Here is a 25862-nt window from a genome sequence, read left to right as displayed (position 1 = left end):
GGGAGCCAGGGGATGAGCTTGGCAGGCCCCAGGCCCCTACTTACCACCACTGGGGGTCTCTTCAGCCTGGCAGGTTGGGGGATGCCTCCCACCTCCTCAGTAGGGGGCTGAGTAAGGGGCTGGTGGGCCACCCTTTCTGCTCTTCCACGGCCGCCTTGGACCCTGAGCCTCCCCCTCACTGGAACCTGAGTGCCACTGAGAGCAATGGGTGACTAACCTGGTGGCCAGAGGGGGAATCAGGCTGCTGACAGGGGGCTTCTTTGTTACAGGTTTGAACTAAGTTCCCTCCCGCTCCCGGGGGGGTCTGTCCCAGATAAGTCTTCAGCCACCCTTTCCAAGGTCTCAGGCCTTCGCACAAAGCACACGTGGCCGGCTTCATGCTCTACTAGGCCTGTTGAGACTCAGGAGTGGGGAGGAAAGGGGACTTCCCCAAGGTCGCACAGGAGGGGTGGCCGGCCGTGGACACCCAGCCCAGGGGGCCGCAGGGCGCCTCAGTATACCCCTCTACCGGCTCCAAGTTCCACGAACCCACACAGCGCTCCGCGTGTGCTGGCTTCTGTGACTCAGGGCAGACCCGGGAGGTCACGGGGCTGCACCACAGGCTCGCAGAGCGACTGACTGGCGGGGCGAGGTGGTGGCACGGCGGCCTCGGAGCCTTGCAGGGGAAGCGGGGCGCGAGAGGCGAGCCTGAGTGTGCGCGTTTGTGCGTAGGGGGCGGAGGGGTCAAGACTCCCACTCTTCCTCCCCGCGCCGGGTCCCAGGGGCCTCCGGATCCCGGGGGACGCCAGAGGGAGGCCTCAGGAGAGGCTTGGGGCGGCGGGACGGATCAATACCGCGCGCCACCTCCTCCGTGGCCCGCCCGTGGCCCCCGCAACTCCAGAGCAACACCCGGAGGCGGGGCGGGGCGGGGCTGGGCGAAGGGGGCGGGGCTGGCAGGGGGCAGGGTGGGGGTGCGAGCGAGGAGCCGCGCAGGCAGTCCCGGCGCGGGGCAACCACAGCGCTCAGGTAAGGGCGCGACGAAGGGCGCGCGTCTGCGGACGGGTGTCTGCGCTCCACGCTTAGCCGGTCCAGGTGGGGGCTCCCGCCTCCTCGGCTGCTGCGGTCCCCGCCCAGCTCTTTGGTCCCCGCGGCAGTCATCCCCCGGCCGTCCGAGTCTCTCGTAAGATACCCCGCTCACAGCGTCGTCCTCCCTGCCTGGCTGCTAGCCCGCTTGGGTTCGGGGCAGCGCCCCGGGCCTGACCTGAGCCGTGGTGGCAGGGCCACGGGGCCCCAGCCAGCAGGAGAGACTGCCAGGAGGAGGTGACGCCGGCTGGTTAGGGCGGAAGGGCCCGACCCGGGATTCCAGGAGGTGGCCTTTTCGCATGGGAGCGGCATGGCAAATGCCTGGCGGCCGGAACAGGAGCTCGGGTCTGGGAAACTCCAGCGACTGAGTGTGTGCCTGGGCAGGGAGAGGAAGGGAAGCTGGGACATATGCGACAGCAGGGAGGGGTGCTTGTCTAGGACAAGAGGCTTGTAGCCATGGTGGGGCCGAGGAAGGGTGCAGCGGGGAGAGGCGAGCATGAGACTGAGGGATCAGGTATGACAGTTCAGCGCCCCCTCCCTAGGGCAGTGCGTCTCTCTACTCTCCCCCACTGGGCACCAGATAATGAAGGGGCTGCCACGGCAGCCCATGAAAAAGCCTCCACAGCAGGCAGAACTTCCCTGCCTGTTCAGACCAGGAAATACCAGAGTGAGTGAGTGTCACGACAAGGTGTGTCAGGGGCCTAAGGAGCCAGGCCTGGGAGAGGACGGGGAAGGCCCCAGTGACCCTGCCCGGGAGGGACCTAGCGTGGACAGAGGCCAGGAATGCAGAGGAGAGACCAGGTCTGGCTACTGGTTAGAGCGCCACAGGGGCAGCCGCTGACTCACCTGGGCACGCCGTGACTGGCCAGTTCTGTCCTCACCCTGCCCCACCCCACCCCACCCCGTGGTGAGCATCAGGGCTGCCTGAGGACAGCTGTGAGGCAGGGCCCGCCAGGATCTTGCTCTGTGCCTCAGGTGAGTTGCCCACCCTCTCTGAGCCACCTAGCTAGGTGAACCTGGTGGGCTGGAGCCAGAAGTCTGGGTCTGAGCCCTGCACAAGTTCTACACAAGGGTCTCTGGACCCTCCCATTGTTCCTAGGCCTCAGTTTCCCCATCTGTACATTAGGCACAGCCTGTCACTAAGGAACCTTTGAACTGGAGGGAGGGAGAGGGTGAGGAAGCTATGCCCTTGACTGGAAGGGGGAAGGTTAGGGATGGGACAGGGGTTGGGGAGGGGGGTACTCCTGCAGGATCCTCCTCATATTAAGGTTCAGCACCTCCTCCTCCTGCCCTGCAAAACGTGCACACTCATGCACATTCACGCTGCCTCACCCCTGCACTTAACTCTCCTCATCACTTCCAGGATGAAGCCCCAGACTCCCTAGCCTGGGAGCTGGGCCCCTCAGGGTCACCTAACCAGAATCCCAGCTTCCACTGCAGCCTTCCCCCAACCCACTGCCTCACCAGCCATGCTTAACTTCTGCCCGTTCCTCTGGGTGGTGTGACTCAGTTTCCTAGGGTTATAGATCCCTTTGGGGCCACAGATGTGGAAGACTCCCAGATTAACAGTTGCCAACTTGAGTCTGGAGGACTCACCCCCGGGGTCATAGGCTGCTTTGTGGGATGGGGAGTCTAAGGACCAGATCCCCACACCCAGAGAAGCCCCCTTCCACCTGTTTGTCCTTTTGAGGGGAGACTTAAGTAGTTTGAAAAGCTGTGATCTGCTTTGGCTGGGCGCAGTGGCTCACGCCTGTAATCCCAGCACTTTGGGAGGCCAAGATGGGTTGATCACTTGAGGCTAGGAGTTCGAGACCAGCCTTGTCAACATAGTGAGATCCCATCTCTTAAAAAAAAAAAAAAAAAAAGAATAGAAAGAAATACAAACAAATAAAAAGAAAAAAATGCTGTGATCTGGTTGAACCCCCATTTCGTAGAGGGGTGGCTGAGGTACAGAGAGGAGTAAGGCTGTGGATAAGTTGAAGCATGTCCAGGGCTGAGCAGCCAGGTGAGGGCTGCTCCTGGGGGAGCAGCTGAGACTGGGCAGTGGGGACGAGGGACAGGAAGCCTGAGGAGGAGAGGCTATCTCTAGGGTCAGAGAGCTCCTTGCCAAGGTATGGTGTCGGCTGGGGTCGTGGTGCTGGCCACCCGGAGAGTGTAGGGATGTTGGTGTTCAAGTCTTCTTAGCAGCGAGTTATTTACTGCAGTATCTTTTCAACTTGCACTGATCTGGTTCCTAGTCTGCATCTCCCATCCTAGCCTCACCCTTTCTTCTACCTCCCCAACCAGCCTTGGATATCCTCACCTCTTAGCTTAGACCCCAGCTGACTGCCAGCTGAGAGTGAAAAGGTCACCCCCAAAGCGCCTTTCCATTCCAGCAGTTTCGGGAGATATGGGTGAGAGTTAGGTGGGCCTGGCTGCACCCCTATTCCCTTGGCTGGGCTTTCCTTGTCTGCCTGAGCTGACCTGGAGCCCCCTGTGTCCTGGGGGCCTGGGTCTGCCTCAGGGGCCCACAGAGGGAGAAGAAGCTGCAGCACAGAAGCTGCAGCTGGGCGTCTGGTGGCTTCCCCTTCCTGCCTCTCTCTCTGCAGCCTCACCCTCTCGAAGCAGCAGTAGCAGGAAAGGTGGGGCAGGAATGCCTGGCCCGGGCCTTTGGCCAGAGCTCTGAGGGACCCGCCCCACTCCATTCCAGAGCTAATTCCCTGGGAGTTGTAGGCTCTGCCAGGGGCCTGGGATGCCCCCATGGCACTCTCGGGGCGGGGTGGAGAGGGGAGGGCTGAGACCCCTTCCCACTCACCCTTTTGGGTCTGCCTGTGTCACCTGCCCATCATTGGCTGCCCTGATTTTGTCCCCTGCCCCACACAGGTTGGCTAACTCCAAAGCCTCAGCGTGTCAGAGACAAGGAGACAGACAGTCTGCGGATCTTGGGCTAAGAGACCCTCTAACTCTCCGCCCCAGATACCTGATCAGGTCATTTGGGCAGATGAACATTGCCAAGTGAAGGCACCAGGGTCTGGTAGGGGAGGGCTTTGTTGGAGTAGAGGCTGTAGCCTGGCTGTGGGGGTAGGTTTGAGCCCAGGCCTCTCTTCACCCCTCCCTTTAGGCAGGACACCGCATTCCCAGGTGATTCCTGCCTGATTGGAAGGTCCCTCACTCCAGGGCAGGAAATCTCAAGGCTCAAGCCCACCTGCCCACCCCAAGGGTCCCCACCCATCCAGCAGGCACCCCTTCAGGGTGGATGGTTGTGATCAGTGATCCCTCTGTCTGGTTAGGGGACCATGGAGGGTCCAGGCTCCCATCCACATTGAACTCTCTCTCACTGCCTGGCACTATCTTCTCTACAACTGTCATACATTTATTTCCCCAAATGTGACTTTGGATCCCATCATTACTTTGCTCTAAAGTCCTCCATGGCTGTCCACGGCCGACTGAGGCACAGTGAAGCTGTGGTCCTTTGGGGTGCTGCTTGGTGGGCTGCCCTCAGAGGCTGGGCCCTCACACCCATGAGCCTTTACTCTCAGGGTTCCTCCACTTGCCTGCTGGGTCCTGTCTTCCTTTTCATTTCTTGCCCATCGTTCGTGGCTCTAGCAGGAGGCCTCCAGACTCCCCCATACCTCCAAAACTCTCCTTGCTTACACAGCCCGGTTGGGTGACAGGGAGTCCCGAACCATGGGCTAGAGGACAAGGCTGGGATCCTCTGACAGCATGACCCTGTTTATAGAGACTGCAGAATCCCTGAAGGGAGACTTGATGGAAAGGAGGCTAAGACCAGGGCACCATTAATACTATCCTGGGCACTTGGGATCCATGGTGGGTATTTGAGCAGAGGAATGAGCAGGCCAAACTGGGCTTAAAGAACATCTACCCTTTGGGGAAGAAAGGGTTGCTTCCCTTGGCAGCTCTGAGTTCTCTCTCTCCTTCAAGGACCCCTCAGCTGGGCCTAGGCAGGGAGCAGGGCAGAGTCAGTGGCCAGTCCAGGAACTCCCCTTTGAGGCGATCTGGGCTCTGCTCAGTTCTGATGTGGGTGGTCATGGACCTTGCTTCTGGGCACCCTGCCTGAGAGGATGGGCACTGGCCTTGCTCCTGTCTGTGCTATCTAGCTGTAACCTGTGCCCTACCTAGGAGGCCCTGAGTCCGGCGCCTGGCCATGTGCAACCCTGAGGAGGCAGCTCTGCTGCGGCTGGAGGAGGTCTTCTCAGCCACCCTCGCCCGTGTCAACAGCCTTGTCCTCCAGCCCCTGCTCCCAGCCGGTGAGTCTAGGCTTTCTAGTGGGGAGGGAAGGACACCGAGGAACGATCCCGGGGACAGGAGACCTACCTTGTTGGACTCGCTGAGCCACAGCTTTCTCAACCTCAGATAGGAGCGATGACACCTGGTATCAGCATCTTCTGATGCAGGTGGTGCGATCTCGGCTCACTGCAACCTCTGCCTCCCAGGTTCAAGCGATTCTTGTGCCTCAGCCTTCTGAGTAGCTGGGATTACAGGTGCCTGCCACCACGCCTGGCTAGTTTTCATATTTTTAGTAGAGACAGAGGTTTTTACCATGTTGGCCAGGCTGGTCTCAAAGTCTTGACCTCAAATGATCTGCCCGCCTCAGCCTCTCAAATTGCAGGGATTATAGGCATGAGCCACTGCGCCAAGTCTGACTGCTCCTTTCTTAAAGGAACGCTGAGGGGCCAGGCCATGAACCTACCTGTAGCCCAGACCAGGCTGTGCAAAGAGATGGAATTCCTCCTTTCCTAGGGTAAAAAACTGGAAACTGCCCTTTGCTTGAATTTTCATCTTGCTCCCACCTAGGGCACCTGATGGTGCCGGGAGGGGATCAAGACTGACTGGAACAGGATGCCTAGGTTTTACTTCCAGTTTAATTCTCACCTGTGAGGCCTTGGACAGGTGCCTCTGTGCATCTGTGAAATGGCAGAGGACTGTGTGACCCTGTGGACTTCACATTCTGGATCTGAGGAGTCCAGGATGAGGAGGCCCAGAGCCAGGGGGGAATTCGTGTATGTACTTAGTTCCCTGAGGCTCTCAGGGTTGTCCCTGTTTAGTGAGGAGTGGGTGTGTCTCCTGTTTCCTCCTCGAGGATACTGCCCACTGCTCCAGCCTGCCCTTCCCCTGCTCAGCTCTAGGGTTCACCAATTCTGTCCTGCGGATCCCAGGGATGCAGACCCTGCTGCAGCTCCAGGGCTGGCCGGTGCTGGTGGCTCTCATGTGAACACCTGGGGCCTGTGCATGTTCCCTGGGAGATGGAGCCCACGTCCTCTACTCACAGTGTGACTGTACTCCTTCCCCAGCCCCAGAGCCCTCGGATCCCTGGGGCAGAGAGTGCCTGCGGCTCCTGCAACAGCTGCACAAGAGCTCCCAGCAACTCTGGGAGGTGACGGAGGAAAGCCTGCACTCACTGCAGGAGAGGCTGCGTTACCCGGACTCCACCGGTCTGGAGTCCCTGCTGCTGCTGCGAGGTGCTGACCGTGTACTGCAGGCCCACATAGAGTAAGACCACTGGAGGTGGGGCTGGGGCTCATCCCTGGTGTCAGAGTGACACCTGGCATTAAGGTTCACCTGGGGTTGGGGCTCACATGGGTCAGGGTTCAAGCAAAGGTTTGGGCTCAGTCCATGGTTGGTGCTCACCTGGGTTCAGCCTCACCTGGGCTTGGGTATTCGCCTGACAGCAGGCTCAGACACTCCAGACCTGAGGCTTGGGGCCTCTCAGGGAAGACAGACTGTATGTTAGAATTGTCTTGTTGGCCCAGGAGTTGAGGTCTCCAGTGCCCAGAGCCAGGCCACTGTGTGGGCCCTCAGGGCTGCAGCTGATTAGTGGGTGGGATCTGGGGATCCCAGGGACCAGGGGCTTAGGTCTGGGGCTGAGGACTGGGTTTGCAGGGTGTCCCCTGTGCTGCCTGCAGGTACATTGAGTCCTACACAAGCTGCATGGTGGTGCAGGCCTTCCAGAAGGCAGCAAAGAGGAGAAGGTGAGCACAGGGCTGGTGCACTGGCCCCTGACAGGGTGGGAGTGCCTGAGTGAGGGTGGGGTCGGGGAAGCCCCCTCCCCAGAGCAGCAGGTGTCACAGCCCACAACTCATCCTGGAGGACTCCTGGCTCTACAAATCTGCACTGATCCACACTGGAAGAGAAACAGGGAAGGCCCAGTGAGGCCAGGAACAGAATCCAGACCCGCTCTAGCTGGGCTGGCCTTGGGGCGGGGAAGGAGGGGAATCCCTTCAGGGTGGATGGTTGTGATCAGCAATCCCTTCACACTCTGAGATATTGCTCTTAAACCTGTGAGGGCAACTCAGGTACTGTGTTGATCTGATAGGGTAGAGGTTTTGGGCCTGGGGCTGGCCCTGGGATCTGGGAGGATTAGCTGGGGCAGGGAGGTGGCAGTGTGGGTGCAGGAATGGAGGAAGGGGTGAAGGTGGTGTGTGGCCCTCTCTACACGCAGCGAGTATTGGCGGGGCCAGCGGAAGGCGCTGCGGCAGCTGCTTTCAGGTGTGAGCTCAGAGGGCTCGGTGGGCGCATCACTGGGCCAGGCCCTCCACCAGCCACTCGCCCATCACGTGCAACAGTATGTGCTCCTCCTGCTGAGCCTCGGGGACACCATTGGGGAGGTGGGTACCAGGGGCAGCAGCATGTGGGGAAGCCGAGGGAAGGGAGGGATAGGGCCCAGACTCAGGGGACTCAGCCTATACTCAGGAACCCTAGTACAAGAAGGACTCAGCCATGCCGGGGGGTGGGAGAGGGTTGAGGAAGTCACAGGCCTGTCCTGTGGTTTTCAGGGGACATGGGGGACGTGGCCCAGCCCTGAGGAGGGGGTCCGAAGACATGGTTTCTGTCGTAGGGAATCTTAGTGGGTGACAGCACTGCCCTTCCCTGTGGTGTCTGAGGCACGTGACCCTGCCCTGGTAGAGCCAGCAGAGACCCAGAGAGCAGGGGTAGAATCACGTCCTGGGAATGAGGACACGTGGGCCCAGGGCCAAGCTGGGGAAGCACCTTCATATTCCACCCCCTGCCCCACCAGCAGAAGAGGAGCTGTCAGGGAGAAAAGGGCAAAGTCTGGCCTAGATTCAGGCCTCCCCACCAGCCGGGACCAGGACTGGGCTAGGGAAGATTCCAGTAAGCTCTCCTCTCACTGGCTGCCCTGTCCCCCTTCAGCATCACCCAACCCGGGAGCTGGTGGTGAACACAGTCACCCTCTTTGGGAACCTGCAGTCCTTCATGAAGCAGGAGTTGGACCAGGCTGTGGCCACACAGGCTCTCTGGCACACCCTGAGAGGCCGGCTGAGGGTGAGTTGGGGGCCTGAGGGGCAGTTAGGGAGGGGGTTCCACGTTGGGCATGGAGCTGTTGGGGGGCTTGAGCTGCTTGCTGTATTCTCTGGGCCTCAGTTTCCCTATATGGAAGGGGGAGTGATGGCTGAAGCAGGTGGCTGTAAGGTCCCTCTGTCCAGCCATTCTTATCTGTCTGCTGAGCACGTCCTGGGCCAAGCCCTGACCTGGCCTAGGGAAGAGGCAATCAGCAGAACCAGGCCTCTCCCCTGGGGATATCACCAATCACACCCTTGCGTCACTGCCCACCATGGCATGGACTGCCCCTGCAGGGAGGAGAGTCCCCTGTGCCCTGAGGTTTGGACCTGGTGTGGAGAATTAGGAGACTAGGTAGAGGAATAAGAATTGTGGAAGGGAGGCAGGGGTGGCCGAGTACTGGGAGAGGACTGATAGGGGCATGGCTGGGGCTGTGGCACAGAGGTGTGGGAGGGGACACTGAAGCTTCAAGAGAGCCAGGAATGTATAATCAGTGCATTTCTGCCCATCACTGACCCAGGGTCCACTCCAGGTCTACTGGAGGGGGCCTCTGGGAGGTGTCTGGGGTACAGTGGGAGGTGGCAGAGTGGCAGGCAGCTTGCAGGACAGAAGTGCCTAAGCCTTGTACTGTCCTCTTTGCCCCACCAGGATGTGCTCTGCACCCCTGCTCACAGACTCCTTCAGGACAGCCAGGACGTACCCGTGACGGTCGCACCGTTGCGGGCTGAGCGTGTGCTGCTCTTTGATGATGCCCTCGTCCTGCTGCAGGTTGGGGTGGGGCTGACCCAAGGTCTTGAGGCCACAGTAGGGTTCTGGGGTCTGGCTGGAAAAGGAGCAGTAAAGGGGCATGCTGCTGTGACTGAGAAAGTGGGCTTGGAGGGATGGTCAGGGATAGAAAGGCATTGTGTTGGGGAGGGGTGGTCCACTGGAGCTGTCCCCAGAGGAGCATGGGCTGAGGGGAAAGGCTGTCCAGGGCTTGTCCCGGCTTCAGCCCTTCCCAGCTGGTGTCCTTGGTTACATGTCTTCACCTTCGTTTTCCCATCTGGAATGTGGGGGTCATTGTGAGTGAGTTTGTTCTACAGTAGACACCAGACAACTCTTAGTTCCCATTGTACTCAAATGAGAGAGGAACCCCAGACAGAAAGTCATGGGTGACTGAGGGGTGACTAAGGAGGGCTGGATGAGAAGGCTTCTAGAGAAAAGTACCCTACAGGAGCATTGCCTGGGCTTTCAGCATTGTGGAAGTCAGAAGGGAGCCAGGCCTGAGGCTGGGAATTGTTACATGGCCAGTCACCAACTGTGGTTCATCCATCCTGAAATCACGTTGTCCTGGTGAGGTCCACAGCACTGTCTTCTCTACCCCTTAGAAGGTTGGCCTGGAACCCCCTTGCAGACAGGTGGCCGGGGCCTGGCAGGAAGCTGCTGCCCAGCCTAGACCTGTGTCCCCTGAAGCCTGATTTTGGGGTTGGTTCTGATTTAGTTTGAATTCCCCTCCACTCCCAACTTCACATTCCACTCCAGGTACACTGATGAGCTACTGTCCCTTCCCTGTGCTAGCCCTCTCCTGACGCTGGACCTTTGCACATGCTGTTGTGTGCAGTGGGCCATCTCTTGTCCCTGGCCTGCGGCTGGCAAGCTCCTCCTCACCCCTCAGGCCTGGGCCTCCCACCTCCTCCCCATTCTGGTATGGAGCAGTGATTGGCCTGACTGGGCCGGGCAGGAAGTTGCTACACAAAATCTTCCCATAGGAAGGGGCTTTTATTCTGGCTGTCAGAGCAGGCTGGCATTCCAGGTAGAAGGAACAGTATGAGCAAAAGTTCACAGTGAGGAGAGGTTGGGGCAAGCTCATGAAGGTGTGATTGTGGAGTGGCCGTGATGGCATAGTGGTCTGTGAGGTCTTAAATGTTAGGCTCAGCAGTGTCTCAACCCCCAGGCAGTAGGAGCCATAGAGAGGTTTCCAGCAGGGGTTGACCAGGTCCCAGCTTCATTTCTAGACCACTCTGGTAGCCACAGGGGGCTAGAGGCTGGTTCTGAATTCCTGGCCAAGCTCTGGGGTAGAAAGGACATGGAGGAGCTGTCCCTGAGGTGGGGAGCAAGCCAGAGGGGAGAGGGACTCAGTCCTGGACATGCTGGGCAGAATAGCCTTGGTGGTCACACAAGGTTGAGCTTGGGGCAAGCCTTGGCCAGAGGGTAGGTGAGCATCTGGCCTGGGCTCTGGATGACTCCTGTGTCCATCCTCTTCCAGGGCCATAACGTCCACACCTTTGATCTGAAGCTGGTGTGGGTGGATCCTGGGCAGGACGGGTGAGCAACCCCCTTGGCTGACACCCCAGGCCTTCTTCCCTTTACCCCCATGACACCTGCCCACACCCTGGGACTCTGGCTTGGGCCCCTCCACCCTCCTGGACAAAGCTGGGGCCTACTCATCACCTCCGTCTGTCTAGGTGCACGTTTCATCTCCTCACGCCCGAAGAAGAGTTCTCCTTTTGTGCCAAGGACTCCCAGGGCCAGGTGAGTGTGGGTGAGCTGTGAACTGCGGGAGCGGGGTCAGAGGACAGGGTAGGAAGAGGGCAGAAGTATGCAACCCTGCAGAGCCCCACAGGAGTGCCGGCGAGTGTCTGGCAGGCTTCTGGGGACCTGGTCAGAGTAAATCAGGGTCAAGCATTAGAATGCCAAAAAGAACAGGGTATTTTTCTTTCTAAAGACAGAATTGGGTCCTGTGTTGATCCCTGCCCTGGGGTCTTGTTTGGCCCCTCTGGGCAGGCCCTGAAACTGCAGAGGAGGATCTCAGGTTGGGTGGAGGGCCCAGAGAGTAGCAAGAAGCAGTTGAAGGGTCCCCAAGGTGACAAAATGGAGTAGGAGGTGGAGGGTGGAGGGGGTGGTACCTGGAGCTACCCCAGAAGGCTTCCTGGAGGGAAAGCCTCCAGCAGCAGTGATTCCCTTCCCCATGTTCCCCCTCCCACCAGGCAGTCTGGCAGTGGAAGGTGACCTGGGCTGTTCACCAGGCCCTGCGTGGGAAGAAGGACTTCCCCGTGCTGGGGGCTGGCCTGGAGCCCTCCCAGCCTCCCGCCTGCCGCTGCGCAGAATATACCTTCCAGGCAGAGGGCCGGCTCTGCCAGGCCACCTACGAGGGCGAGTGGTGCAGGGGCCGGCCCCACGGCAAGTGAGTGGCTGGAGCTCTGGGTGGCAAGGTGGGACTCCTTGGGGGTCTGCGGGGCAGAGAGCAGCACACAAACCTAATTGTCTCAGGACATGTTCCAGGAGCAGTTACTCTCTGTGGACAGTCAATTCTCAGAGTCCCTCTTAAGTCCTCTTGGACTGGGCCTGGCCCAGAGACAGTCTGTGCCAAATAAAGTCTTGATGGTGACACTAGAGGACAAGGGGCAGCAACCACGCACTGGCCTTACAGCCTGCAGGTGCCATTCCATTCTTAAGAGGGTGGGAGAATAATTCTCACATCTGTACCTCATTGTCTGGCGGTGGTGAAATCTCCATCGGTCCTCATAAAGACGCTCTGTATGGAGTGCTTTTACCCATTTTATAGGTACAAACACTGAGGCCTAGTGATGGGCATAACCTGCCCAAGGTCTCAGGGCAAGTGATAGGGTGAGCCGGCCTCAATCACAGGTCTGTGTGACCCCACAGACAGGCAAGCCTTTATAGACCATGTGGCCCCACCCCATGCCACAGCTGGGAAAACAGACCCAGAGAGCAGAAGGGACTCACAAGGCTACACTCTCAAGCACCTCCGCTAGTTTCTGATACCCTGCCTCCTTTCAGAAAGGGCTCGAGAAGACTTATGAACAAAAGGACAGAAAAAACACAGAAGTGGGGAGGAGGGTGGTAGAAACCCCACTGACCAGCATTAAACTTGAGCTTGATTCTTAGCTCTGAGCTTCCTGTTGGTCAAGGGAAAAAAGGGAACCTAGATGTCTCCAGGGCTTTCCTTATGGGATGTGGTGAGTGTGCGCCATGAGGCTGCTGGTACAGTTGGGCCAGGAGTAGAAAAGGGCTAAAGGGGCTTTCTGCAAGGGATGTTCGGAGCTCAGACAAGAGCGCTGGGTGGGTGCAGGGAGCCCAGTCCAAGGGAAGAGGAAGGGAGGGCGTCTGAGAAAGTAGGTGGCTGAGGTTGCTGAGGGGTGGGTAGGCCTGAGGCTCGTGAACCTCCACTGTGTTCCAGGGGAACCCTGAAATGGCCGGATGGGCGGAATCACGTGGGGAATTTCTGCCAGGGCCTGGAGCATGGGTAAGGCTGGCTGGGGCTACTGCTGGGAGGCGTGCAGTGGGCTGAAGGGTGCTTTCCTCCCCTGCTGTGGTCACCAGCCCGGCCCCATCCTGAATTCCCAAACCTCAAGCAGGAACTTAGAGACAATCTGGTCCAGCCCCCGCCCACTGTACCAAAGGGGAACCGGGGGCCTGAATAGGGGGCCCATCTCAGCTCGAGGTCACGGAGGGAGTGGTACAGGCCAAAAGGTGCTCCAAGGTGCACAGGACCAGGCTGGAGGGAGGGGTCCTGAGAGGGGCCCTTTGAAGGATAGGAAGGCTGAGGGCCTCTGAGAGTCTCCCTGTTGTCCGGAAGGCTCCTTGGGGGCAGGGATACTCCTGGGTGGCATGGAGTAGGTGTGATGGGCGTCTCAGGTCAGGGCTGATCCCCACCCCCACAACCATGCTGTCAGCTTCGGCATCCGCCTGCTGCCCCAGGCCTCTGAGGACAAGTTCGACTGTTACAAGTGTCACTGGCGAGAAGGCAGCATGTGTGGCTACGGCATCTGTGAGTAAGTGACCCTGGCTGGGGGGTTCATGGGCTGGGCCCATCCTCTGGGCTGAGCTCCATGAGGCAGAGCTCGTTGTTGATGGCCCTCCCCAGGTACAGCACCGACGAGGTGTACAAGGGCTACTTCCAGGAGGGCCTGCGGCACGGATTTGGGGTCCTTGAGAGTGGTCCGCAGGCCCCCCAGCCCTTCAGGTACACGGGCCACTGGGAGAGGGGCCAGAGGAGCGGCTATGGCATTGAGGAGGATGGTGACAGGTGAGCGCCCTGCAGCCACCACTCCCAGGACGGAGGGGTGGACAGGGCCCTCACAGACCAGATTGTTGCAGGACACAGGCTCCTGTTTGTCCCCCACTGTGTCTCTCTTAAGCCCCTCACTTCCCCTCCAGTCCCTCGGTTGCTGCGGAGGCTCAGGCTGAGCGAATCTTGGTCACGCTGACTGCAGGGTCGCCCCCGCCCCTCACCCCTCCTCATGGTGTTGGAGAGGCATTTCTGACCCCCTGCTCTGTCACGTCTAAAAACTGCAGCCCTTGCTGGCTCTCTGGGCTGTGTGATAAAGCCCTGGATCCTTGGCCTGGCAATCACAGCCTCGCCTGCTTCTCTGACCTCACCCCAGCTGCGTCTCCTGGGCACCCCTCCAGCCTTTCTGGACCACTGAAGTCCCCACGTATCCATCACATGCTCCTACCTCCATGGCTGTGCACACACTCCTATTCCCCCTGTCCTTCCTGCCACCTCCACGGAGAAGCCTCCCAGATGCCCTTCCCAGGCTGCCTCCCTCCCTCCTCCATTCTCTATTCCTCTTGGGGGTCCTGACCTCTCTGGCACTGTGTCTGTTGAGTGGATTCAGGTGATGTCACTGCCCCTTATCTGCACTCCCTGCCGCCCCGTGCCAGCAGAGTGCCCAGGAGGTACATGGGAATGAGTCTGATCCAACTCTGGCCACATTCCTCTCCCTCCAGAGGTGAGCGCTACATTGGCATGTGGCAGGCTGGTCAGCGCCACGGCCCAGGGGTCATGGTCACCCAGGCAGGTGTCTGCTACCAGGGCACCTTCCAGGCGGACAAGACGGTGGTGAGTGGAGTGTATCCTGGGCTATCCCTCTCTTTGCACCCCACTCCCGCTGGGGGCCCTGAGGCTGAGCTGAGGCCTTTCAGGGAGGGATGGGAAAGGGGGCTGTGTTTCTGGGTGCTGGAGGGAGCCAGAACCTGGGCAGGAAGCCAGCTCTACCACCCACCTCCCCTGGCCCTGGCCAATCCCTGCTCTGCCTGACCTTGGTTTCCCCATCAGCAACTCAGGTTAAGAATACTTACCATAGACTCAACGAACTAGCAAGAATGGAGCACTTGCTCATGATGATGCATTAGCTGACATTCACAGAGTCCTAACTTGACACCTGGCTCTGGGCTAAGCTCCCACCCTGATCTTGTGGGATCTTCCCAAGAGCCCTGCAGGTTGATGTCATTATTATCCCCAGTGTGTCCCTAGTGAATGACAAATGAGAGGTTCAGAGGGATCAGAGGACCTGCTCCATGTCACCTTCACTGAGTGGCAGAGCTGACACTCACACCCTGGTCTGCTGAGCCTGGCCGCCGAGCCTGGGACTCCCATGTTTGCCTCACCCATACCCTTCCAGGTGCCTGGGGAATGTGGGGCTCTGGCCTGATGGCTGTTCTTGTTATTATGGTCTGTTGGTTTGTTTATGCTCTACTTCATTCTCGAAAGGATTGAAGGAGGCCTTCAAGGAAAGAGGAAGACAAGGGGAAGAATAAGTACACAAAATAGATTTGGAAACAAGCTGAACACTAATTGTATCCCTTTCGGCTCTGAGCTTCCCGGCAGCCCATGGGGCAAGGGAGCCTGGTCAGCTCTGCCGTTCCCAGGGCCAGTGACAAGCAGGGAAGCAGGGATGTTTCAGAGAAAGCCCCACATTTCTTGAGCTCCCAAGGGCTTCCTGAAGAAGCCGCTGGGGTGAGGAGCCAGGGCGGAGGGTGTCATTTGGGGAAATCCAGGGATGGGGTCCTTGGGGCTGGTGCTCAGCAGGCCAAAGGCTAGAGTCCCAATTAGGTACAGTCCTGTGGGGCATGATGAGGCTCAGGGCCCCTCTCGCCATGTGTCAGGGCACATCTCCCTTCTTTGGCCATCTCTCTCCACCCTGAGTTTCCTGGCCCTTCCTCACCCACCCTTTCTACCCTCCCTGGCTTCCTCTCCCCAAGGGCCCAGGCATCCTCCTCTCTGAAGACGACTCCCTGTATGAGGGCACCTTCACCAGGGACCTGACCCTCATGGGGAAGGTGAGGACCACTGAGGCCCCCCTCCACACCCTGCCAAGGCCTTGGTTGGTGTCTGTAATCTCCCCACTTAGACTCAGGGCTGGGGGCAGGTAGGGGGGGGCCTGTCCCACCTCCCTTGGAGCCAAGGAGTGGGCACAGCAACTCCATCCTGCCACAGAGTTGCGATTGATTCTGGAGTGAGGTGAGAGGGGACCAGTGGCCTTGCCTGCTATCCAGAGGGTACCGGTGGTCTCCTGGCTGTGTCCCTCCATACCCTCCTAGTTCAGAATACACGCCCTCCACCAGTACCAGTGCCTCAAGCAGCTGTCCCTGGAGGCACTGGCCTTCAGTGTGTGCCTCCCTGAGCTAACCCAGGAAAAGGCAATGTGTCCCCGCTGGGGCCTTTGGAAATGTAGGGGCTGTTTTGGTTTCATAATGACTGGAGCAAAGGGGTGGAGATCAGGTTGCTATGAATGGGACAGCCCCATGTGGCAAGACACTGCCCTCCTCAGGCGTTGCCTGTCCCTGGGCTTACCCCCACCCCAGCCCCTCAGTGGTGGTCTCCCCAGTCTTGCCTGTGAGTCCCTTCTCCATCTCTCTCCTTTTCCTACCTCAGAGGTGAGCGAGCCCCTGAGACGTGGGCACAGCTATTGGTGGGGGTCTCTGGCAGGCATAGAGGATTATGAACCCCTCAGCATGGAGCAGCTTGAATGGATGGCGGGAAGCCCATTCATTAGTCCTTAGCCTCTCTGACACTGATGGACAGGCTTGTGGCCTGTCACGATTGGCTGGAAGGGTAACTGGGCAGACAGACATCCCTGCTCCTTCTCCTGGCTCCCAGGGCAAGGTCACCTTCCCCAATGGCTTCACCCTGGAGGGCTCGTTCGGCAGTGGGGCAGGGAGAGGACTGCACACACAGGGTGTGCTGGACACGGCTGCCCTCCCACCAGACCCGAGCAGTACCTGCAAGAGGTGAGTGCCTGGACCCTCTGGCTCTGGGCCTATCTGGGGATGTGTCTGTGTTTCCATCCCAAAGACTCAGGTCTCCTCAGAGGGGCCTTTTTGCACCCACCTCTTAGCCCTCTAGAGAGTTCCGAGAGCCCAGGGTGTACAACTCCAGTCAGAGACTCTTGGAATCAGGGGCTGTGTGGATATAATGCGGTACACCACAAAACTGGAGAGAAATATTATTTGTAGGCTTTGCTTAGGTCCTGCTTTTTTTTTTTTTTTTTGTCTCGAAAAGATACAATACGGTTTACAAACCAAACATACAGGAAAAAAAAAATAGAAAATAAGAGCATATGTTAACCTTAAAAGAAAGGGATATGTAGACATGTCCTACAGCATTTACAACTGATCATTGAGCCTGGCTCTGAGTTTCCTGGCAGCCAAGGTAAAGAAGGAAACTTGCTAAGTGGAATCACAGTCATTATCAAGGAGTATTCCAGAGGAGGATAGACTTATTTTCCTGTAGGAACAGAGTTCCTCCTTGGAAAACAGTTGCTCTTGTTGCGTCTGTTGAGGAAGACTCAGTATTGCACAGAGGAAGGAATCTGTGTGGGTGGCAGTTCTAATGGGAAGTGGTCCCAGGCAGCATTTCAGATGTAGGGAGGGAGTACAGTTGACTACTTGGCCCGCTGTCCCTGCATGCTGCTTCTCCCTGACAGCAGGAGCTGGGAGTGGACAGCAATCCCTAGGGGCAGGCCCCAGCCCAGGTGTGAGTGTGGGCTGCGTGTAGCCTACGAGCATGACACTGGAGTGCAGGGCTCCATTAGACATGCGCAGCCAGGCCCCAGCCTGTTGGCCAAGGCGGGATCAACCACAGGAAGGAACCAGCTGTAAGGGAGGGCAGAGGGGGATGTCTTGGAGGGGAATCCCAGACTTTGGACACTGGTTTCTCTTGGGCCAAGACCCCCTCTCTGGCTTGCCCTCCAGATCTGCCCACCTTTCTGTCTCCATCTTTCCAGGATTCCATATGCTTCTGCCTGTCTTCTCGTCGCAGGGTAGATTCTCTGTCCCTTTCTCTGCTGCTCTTCCTCCTGGAGCCGTGGAGGTCAGCCCCCTCTGCATGGTTCAATCCATCCACCCTTCTTGGGGCTTGATCCTGGGCCAGGCTCATACCCCCACCCCTCCAAGGGCCTGGGCAGAGTCCTGCCTACCTCAGCTCCATCTCTCTCTGCCCCATCACCCACCCTCCATCCCCATCGCAGGCAGCTGGGCGTGGGTGCCTTCCCCGTGGAAAGCCGCTGGCAGGGAGTCTACAGCCCCTTCCGGGACTTTGTGTATGCTGGCTGCCCCAGGGACCTGCAGGAGGCCCTGCTGGGCTTCGACGTGCAGAGCTCCAGGGAGCTGCGTAGGTCTCAGGATTACCTGTGCTGCGAGAGGTGAGGCCGGCTGTGTGCGCATGCACAGGTCAGGGTGGGCCAGGGAGGGCTTCCTGGGGGGAGGGGGCTGGGCCCAGGTGTGGGTGAGGGATGCTGTGTGTGGTGCCCAGGACCCACCCTGAGGACAGTGTGGGCAGTATGGAAGACATCCTGGAGGAGCTGCTGCAGCACCGGGAGCCCAAGGCCCTGCAGCTGTACCTCAGGAAGGTGAGAGCCCTACCGGGGTGGCCAAGAGGGTGACATCCTCACTGTCCCTGGTGGGGAAGGGCTCCCATTTTTCATAGCAGGGTGCTGACTGAAGGGGACAGGCCTGTGGATCCCTTGTCCTCAGAGGACCTCAGTGTCCTCAGATGGGAGAAGTGTTGGGAGGCTGGTGTGGGCATGCTGTGCTCCAGACCCCGGTGCTTAGTCTCTCTCTGTTGCCTACGCACTGGCCCAGGCTCTGAGCAACTCACTGCACCCCCTGGGAAAGCTGCTCCGGACACTGATGCTGACCTTCCAGGCTACCTACGCAGGTGTCGGGGCCAACAAGCACCTGCAGGAGCTGGCCCAGGAGGAGGTGAAGCAGCATGCCCAGGAACTCTGGGCTGCCTACAGGTGAGCTCGGTGGCAAACGGGACAGCTACTGCCCTGTGACACTAGTGTGCCCTTTCCAGGCATCAGTTCTGCCTTGCATTTGGGAGGAATGCCAAGTGTCTGATTCAACAACGAACCAGAGGCTTGGTCAGTGTGCAGCTGCTGAGCAAAAGGGTTAGAGGGTGGGGAGGTGAGAGCAAAGGCCCAGCTGCAGCCGTCAGCTAGAGTCCAAGACCCAACCAGGCCCTGGGCTGACTCTGACCCCAGGTGCACTCTCACCCCACTGTAGGCTGAGCTTGGCCCTGGACTCGGAACACACCTGCAGTCCCAGGCTGGGCTGTGACCCCATGAAACACTGCAAATAGAAGCCTTAGATGCTATAGTTCCTTCTGCTGCTGGATTCTCAGGCTAACATCCTGGAGCTCCAACCTTCTAACTTCTGTGGTTTGAGAGGATGAACCCTGCAGGCCATGTCCACAGTTCTGAGAGGCCACCTGCTTTTGCCTTTGTTGACTGGTGGTAGAACTCCAGTTCTGTGGCAAGTGGCAGCCACACCATTTCTCTCTCATTGACTCACAGGGGTCTGCTGCGAGTTGCCTTAGAGCGCAAGGGCCAGGCCCTGGAGGAGGATGAAGACACAGAGACAAGGTGACTGGCGCAGGTCTCCTTGGGGCCTGCCGTGTCCAGGGAGGCCTCATGCGTCTGCTCCTAGGACCTCCCTTGGGGAAAGAGGTGCTTCTGGGGAAGTGCTGGGCATTCACTCTATTGACCAAACATTGTGCATTGATCATTTGTGGATTAGAATGACCCATGACCTCTGTTCTGTGAGGAACCAGGGAGGGGGCACTGCTACAATGCATTGAATGCATCTTTGTTCTAAATGTATGATCCCAATCTCATCTTTCGCATGCAGAAGGTGAGTAGCTCCCCGAGGCACCCTCCTCTCCCTGCATACAGATGGGGAAACCGAGGGCTGGTAGGGATGAGCCTGAGGTTATACAGGAGTTAGGTGGGTCATGAAATTTGTTTCCCCCAGTCTCTGGAGCAAACCTTACAATTTGCCTTTAGATTCTAGACCTGAAAGTGTTCCTGATCAGAGAGGCCTTCCTGTCACTGCCTTGCAGGAGGCAAGGGAAATAGGGTTAGACATTAGGGAGAACTCCCCGCCCGGAGTCCTAGCACAGCAAACCAGGAGGTGGAACTGAATCAGCCTGGAATTGCTGCTGAGAGCTCGGCTGCAAGTTGCTGGTCCATCTGGGGCCCTGGTTTTGCTTTCAGTCAAATGGGGATCCAACTCCTGCCCCACCTGCCATCTTGGTTGTCAAAGTCAAAGGAGGGAATGAAGTTATGAATTGAATTGGGCAAACGATGACTGAGAACAGGCTTGGAAAAGGTTTTCTGGGGAGGAGGAGGCTGGAGGCCAGGACACTGTTTGTTGTGGAACTAGGAGCTCTTTGAGACGAGACTCCAAGTAGTAATCCCAGACCCCACCTTGTTCATCCCAACCTGTTCCGGTATCCCCATCAGGGACCTCCAGGTGCATGGATTGGTGCTGCCCCTCATGCTGCCCAGCTTCTACTCAGAGCTCTTCACGCTCTACCTGCTGCTTCATGAGCAGGAGGACAGCTTCTACAGCCAGGGCATTGCCAACTTGAGCCTCTTTCCCGATACCCAACTGCTTGAGTTCCTGGATGTGCAGAAGTAAGCCTTTCCTTCCCCCGTGCCGTGTTAGCCAGGACTCAAACTCGACTCAGACTGTCTTCAGCCAAAAGGTGGGGCTGGGGTTGATAGGTTCATGTACCCACCAAGTTCTAAGCTTATGCATTCAGGTGTGGCTGCATCTAGGTGTTCAACTGAATGACAGAGGGAAGCACCTTCCATTTCTGTTGGTCTTTCTCAGCCTCCCCCTTGTGGTGACAAACACCATAATAAGCACCAACCGCTCAAGGTTCATACCCTCCCAGCTCCACTCCCAGAGTCCCCACAGGAGCTGGCATTGCCTTCCAATAGCTCCCTCAGAGCCCCTGAAGTCCCTCACTGGCTCGGCTTGGGTCTTGAGCCCACCCCTGAGTGCCAGCCATGATTGACCAGGCCTGCCTGAATATCCGCTGCTGAGGCTGGGGCAAGATCACCTGCTCTGAGCACTTGGGCTGAGAGTAGGGGAGAGGGGGTCCCTCAGGGGAGACTGAGGACTGCTCTGGGTGCACGTCGGGAGGTGTTTACGACACCCCAGGGCCTCCCTTCCACCCTCAGTCTCCAAAATGTCCTTTCTCTTCAGTGCCCCATCTATCCATTGATGCCACAAGTGACCCCACTGTCCACAGTAGAGGGCATGGGCACTGTCTCTGCTCCCACATCCAGGTCTCCTTTGTTACACAGGGATGGTGCTTCCCACCCACCCTGCAAATCCCTGTTTCTTCCTCTATCTTGGTGACCGTGTCCTGCATCTGACCAGCCACCAGCCTAAAGACCTGGCTGCCAGTGCTTCCCAAGCATGCCCTGCCTCCCTCACCACCTCAGTGTCGCTTCCCCACACCAGCCTCCAGCTCTGCTGCATGAGGGCTGCATCCCCCTGCTCACAGCCCTGTGCTGGCTCAGCAGAGCCTCCTGGATGGAGTGCAGTCTCCTCACCCCTCCCTCTCTGCTGGTCACCACGACCTGGCTCATACAAGCCCCTGGGCCGCCCTTACCTCCCTGGAGCTTCTGGAGCTCTGCCTTCTCCAGGAATCCTTCCATCCTCCCCATGACCTAGGCTGATCTCCTTCCCCTTTTCAGGACCCAGATCTGCCGGTGGACACAGTGGCATAGGGAATTTGCCCTCTGACCTCAGACTCTGCCCCTTGTCGAGGCAGAGCCTCCTGTCTCACTTTTTCAATTTCAGGCACTTGTGGCCCCTCAAGGACCTCACGCTGACGAGCAATCAGGTGAGAGGGAGGCCAGAGCCCCAAGCCAGGGGCCCCCAGAGGTCCTGCAGGCTTTGAGGAGCCCTTTGCCTCATGATTGCTGGGCGGAGGCTGCAGAGGAGCTGGGGGAGGGGCAGGGTGGGTTGGGAGGAGACACTGTCATTCTGACCTCCCAGTGTGGTGGAGGTAAGCTGTTGGCCTGTAACCACCAGGCTCAAACACAGGTTCTTACCTGGCTATGTGACCGTGTGCAAGAGGCTCGTGCACCGTGCCTCAGCTGCCTCATCAGTAAAAGGGAGCCAACACTAGAACAACCTCAAAATTCTTATTTTATTTATTTATTTATTTACTTTTCGAGAAAAAGTCTCACTTTGACACCCAGGTTAGAGTGCAGTGGTGCGATCTCAGCTCACTGCAACCTCCGCCTCCCGGGTTCAAGCGATTAACCTGCCTCAGCCTCCCGAGTAGCTGGGATTACAGGCGCCTGCCAAGCGCTCACTACCATGCCCAGCTAATTTTTGTATTTTTGGTAGAGACAGGATTTCACCATGTTGGCCAGGCTGGTCTCAAACTCCTGACCTCAGGTGATCCGCTTGCCTTGGCCTCCCAAAGTGGTGGGATTACAGGCGTGAGCCACTGCGCTTGGCCGGAACCACCTCAAAATTGTTGTGAGGGTGAAGTGGGCACATGAGGCAGCTGTTCTCAAAATGTGCCTGCCAGGCTGGAAGCATCAGGATCATCTGGGAACCTGTTAGGAAAGCAGATGCTTGGACCTGCCTCAGACCTACCGAGTCAGAAACGCAGGGAGTGGGCCCGGGAACCTGTGTTTCACCAAGCCCTTGGGTTTGAGAACCATCGACATAGGCACTCAGAACTGGGCGGCACCCAGTGGCCAGTGCCTGTTATGATTATTATCTTCTTATCCATTTGGATCCTCCCAACCTCATGGAGACTATTCACCCCGTTTTATGGTTGCACAAGCTGAGGTCCACAGTGGAGCTGTGATTTGCCCTGGGTCACTCAGCCCTCACGGTGGGGCTGCACTAAAGCCGGCAGTGAAGGGAAGGGTGGCGGGGGACTCAGGCCCGGCCCTGGGAAGGAGGGGATGTCAGAGCTGGGGGGCCATGGCCTCATCCAGCCCACTCCCTCCACCATGCAGAGGTACTCCCTGGTCAGGGACAAGTGTTTCCTGTCAGCCACCGAGTGCCTGCAGAAGATCATGTGAGTGTGAGCCGTAGTGGGTTGGGGGTCCGGAGGCAGAGTGTGGGGTGCTCCTGGTTGGGACTGAACCAAGGGCCTTGACCTGGAGCCAGCTACCCTGCTGCAGGACCACGGTGGACCCACGGGAGAAGCTGGAGGTGCTGGAGAGGACTTACGGGGAAATTGAGGGCACGGTGTCGAGGGTGCTGGGCCGGGAGTACAAGCTGCCCATGGACGACCTGCTGCCACTTCTCATCTACGTGGTGTCGCGCGCCCGGTGAGGCAGACAGGAGCTGGGGGTGCAGGGCAGGGGCAGGGTCCCACCCCCCACCCCCCACCCCCCACCATGATATCTTCTGATACCTCTGAACCCCAGGGTTTATGGATGCAGCTTCTCTCCGTACAGATGGGGAAGCCAAGGCCCAGAAAAGGGAGGGTCCCAGCCAGGGTGCTGGGGTGCTAGAGGTAGAGTGAGGACCACACCCCAGGTGTCCAGCCATCCAGGCCAGGGCTCCTTCCCCAGCTGCCTGTCCGCGACAGCCCTCTTCTCCTTGTCTCCCTCGCTCTCTTGGTGGGGCGGTGTTCTCCAGAATTCAGCACCTGGGAGCCGAGATCCACCTGATCCGTGACATGATGGACCCCAACCACACAGGAGGCCTGTATGACTTCCTGCTCACAGCCCTGGAGGTGAGGGACAGGGGCTGTGGACCGAGGTGGAAATGCCCTGGCCCCTGGGGCAGACCCTTTTCCCTTCCCAGACATCATAACACCATAGTGGGAGGGAGCTCAAATTCACAGCTCATGTGTGACTCTGGGAAGGGTCCTCACAGTGTCCCTGATCCTGCTCTTATTAAAGGAGCCAGGGAGGGGTCCCACAGTGCATCCCAGCCCTGGGGACCCTGGGGCCATGATTGCTCCATGCTGCATTCCCAAGCACAGTGGGAGAGGAAGGGCCCCATTTTCCTTGCAGACTGTGGCTGAGGGCTGAGTTGGAGACACGCCTCCTCTGGGTTGGGAGGTGGGTGCACACAGCTATTGGGCCCTAGATCCTGTGCATGTGGTTGGGATCAGGCAGGTCAACTGGCCTCAGCCTTGCCTCTCTCCCGCCAGTCCTGCTATGAGCACATCCAGAAAGAAGACATGAGGCTGCACCGCTTACCTGGCCACTGGCACGCCAGGGAGCTCTGGTAGCCTGGCCTTTACTGGACAGACTGCAGAGCTGAGCAGGGCACTGCTGGCCTGTCCCTCATTACCCAAGGCAAGGGGAAGGACAGGCCCTTGGAAGCAGCTCTTGGAGGAGATGAGCATTTTGTTTTGCACAGGAAGATGCTGCTGCTGCCCTGACTGGGACGAGGGTGAGGGGTGACGGGTGTGGCCCTGGATGTGGTGGTTTTCCCTTGGCCACTAGCCCATCTTCAATGACCCCTTAATCTGCAGCAGCTCACAGGCTGGGGGTGAGGAGTCCCTGGCTTCTCTTAGCCTGAGCCTTTCTCCCAAGTTCCACAGCCTCTCCGGGCCTCAGTGCTGCCATCTGTACAATGGTGGAGTGAGTATGCTGTAAAGGACCTTCCATTCATTTTGCTGAATTCCAGAGTCCTTTTGGAAAACTGACTTTAGTCTGCTGGGCTGTACTGACCTCTGGCAGGCTCGAAGCCTCACTGGGTATGCAGTCAACAGGATGGGCCTGGAGATCCGTGAACTGCAGGCCACGTACCCATGACGTAAACGGCGGCGCTGGAGCAAGCTGGGGCGGGGGGTGGGTAAACCCTCACTGCCAGCAGGCCCCAAGTGGCTTGTAAATCATTCTCCTGTGACGTCTGTGGGCCTGCGTGGGGACAACAGGGGCACATGACATCTGCCTGGGCCCTGACCAATAAACCCTCAGACCCAGGACCCAGGACCCTGCTGTAGTTGGGGAGCAGGAGTACCTTTGGGAGGGGAGGACTTTATTTAAACAGTGGTTCTAGTGTGGGACCAAGAGAGGCAGGAGCTGGGTCTTGGGGCAGCTTTATTCCTGTTGGGCCTCAGTTTCTCTTCCCCACACAGTTTATCTTCCGTCACATTGTGCCGGGTGACGTGCACGGTCTCCCTCTGCTCTAGCAGGAGATGCATGATGACAGGCAGTGTGATGTGTTCTGAAAGTGTCCAGGGCAAAGCGTAGGGAGAGGGTGGATTTGTGCAGAGTGCAGCTCTGGAGAAGAAGCTGGATCACTCTTGGTCCCATTCCCTAGGTCCTGAGCAAGTCAGGCTCCTGGCTCTGCGTGTGGCTCCCCCAAATGAAGTACTGACTTCAGCCTGTGAGGGGAGGGTTGAGGGAGGCTCTGGAAAGCCCAGCCACACCTGAGTCCCTGGCAGTAGCCTTGGGGCAGAGGGCACCCACAGAGTCCCAGAGATGATGTGGGCAGTGGGCAGAGAGAGCCTTGGTGCCTCTGTTTGCCACCACTTCCCCAGGAAGGAGGGACAGCATTTCTCTGGCTGGTTCCACTAAATGTGCCAGCTCAAATGCAGGGCATGGGCTCTGGTTCTGCCAGGAGCCTGTGACACCCCCAGGAAAGGGGTGGAACTGAGGAAGAGCGAGGATATGCAGGGTGCACAGGCACTCATGCTTACCGGGACTGGGGCAACTCACTAGGATTCTATCCTTTCCAATCGGCATCAGCCAGCTCTTGTTCCCTGATAAGTGAGGACAGCCTGACCCTGGCCTCAAATGCAGCCATCCCTGAGTTCATGCGATGCTGACGGGACCCCAGCACACTTCCCTGCCTCCTTTGAGATCTGTGAGCCCTTGCAGCAGTTCAGATTCAACAAGGCCCTCTGCCCACCCTCTCACTAGGCCTCACCCAACACCAGTGGAACTGGAGCCTCTGGCTGGGCACAGTGGCTCACTTTGGGAGGCTGAGGCAGGAAGGCTGCTGGAAACTGAGAGTTCAAGACCAGCCTGGGCAACATAGTGAGACCCTGTCTCTACAAATATAAAATAAAATAATTAGCTGGGTGTGTTGGTGTGTGCCTGTGGTCCCAGCTACTCGGGAGGCTGAAGTGGGAAGATCCCTGAGCCTGGATGGTCGAGGCTGCAGTGAGCGGAGATCGCACCACTGCACTCAATCCTGGGTGACAAAATGAAACCCTGCCTCAAAAAGAAAAAGAAAAATAAAATAAATAAATAAAAAAGAGCATCTGGACAGAGCCTTGGGGGCTGCAATGTTTTAAAAGGGTCCTGGAAGAGTCCAAGGGCAGACAGAGCTATATCAGACCCTTACAACAAAACCCACAGAGCAGGCAGGCAGGCAGGAGTCCTTCCTGTAGATGAGCCTGACCACTGCAGTGAGTGCTTCAAGTACAGAAGACCCACCCAGTCCACATTCCAGGGGTGACCTCTCCCAGCTGCTGCAGGAGC

At 58.2% G+C, this 25862-nt stretch overlaps 1 protein-coding gene across 3 annotated transcripts; it reads left to right on the top strand.

The window, feature by feature from the left end:
- The first annotated feature begins 931 nt into the window (after window positions 1-931).
- Window positions 932-25647, top strand: ALS2CL (ALS2 C-terminal like). Of its 3 annotated transcripts, none has more exons than XM_004034029.5 (26): window positions 932-1005; window positions 5182-5309; window positions 6354-6552; window positions 6966-7031; window positions 7502-7667; window positions 8212-8343; window positions 9007-9126; window positions 10604-10662; window positions 10803-10869; window positions 11325-11521; window positions 12539-12604; window positions 13035-13133; window positions 13226-13387; window positions 14092-14203; window positions 15346-15423; window positions 16244-16374; window positions 17613-17786; window positions 17897-17993; window positions 18226-18383; window positions 18942-19010; window positions 19890-20063; window positions 21244-21286; window positions 22425-22486; window positions 22593-22742; window positions 23056-23152; window positions 23576-25647. In XM_004034029.5, exons 2-26 carry the CDS (start codon window positions 5207-5209, stop codon window positions 23654-23656), a joined length of 2862 nt encoding a protein of 953 aa, XP_004034077.3. In that variant the 5' UTR covers window positions 932-1005; window positions 5182-5206; the 3' UTR covers window positions 23657-25647. The 3 variants fall into 3 exon arrangements, 2 of the variants coding, with proteins under 2 accessions (XP_004034077.3, XP_063559808.1); XM_063703738.1 differs by lacking the exon at window positions 932-1005 and adding an exon at window positions 3905-4029; XR_010132808.1 differs by lacking the exons at window positions 22593-22742; window positions 23056-23152; window positions 23576-25647 and having other exon boundaries at window positions 19890-21286; window positions 22425-22487.
- Window positions 25648-25862: the final 215 nt, after the last annotated feature.

Source organism: Gorilla gorilla, chromosome 2 (genome assembly GCF_029281585.2).
Source record: "Gorilla gorilla gorilla isolate KB3781 chromosome 2, NHGRI_mGorGor1-v2.1_pri, whole genome shotgun sequence".
Classification (NCBI taxonomy): domain Eukaryota; kingdom Metazoa; phylum Chordata; class Mammalia; order Primates; family Hominidae; genus Gorilla; species Gorilla gorilla.
This window is presented reverse-complemented; position numbering and strand designations above follow the sequence as displayed.

Coding starts and splice junctions, on each gene's coding strand:
- ALS2CL (XM_004034029.5), top strand. CDS start 5,207: ATGTGCAACCCTGAGGAGGCAGCTCTGCTGCGGCTGGAGGAGGTCTTC. Junction 21,287..22,424: donor TCACGCTGACGAGCAATCAG/GTGAGAGGGAGG, acceptor TCCACCATGCAG/AGGTACTCCCTGGTCAGGGA. Junction 22,487..22,592: donor GAGTGCCTGCAGAAGATCAT/GTGAGTGTGAGC, acceptor ACCCTGCTGCAG/GACCACGGTGGACCCACGGG.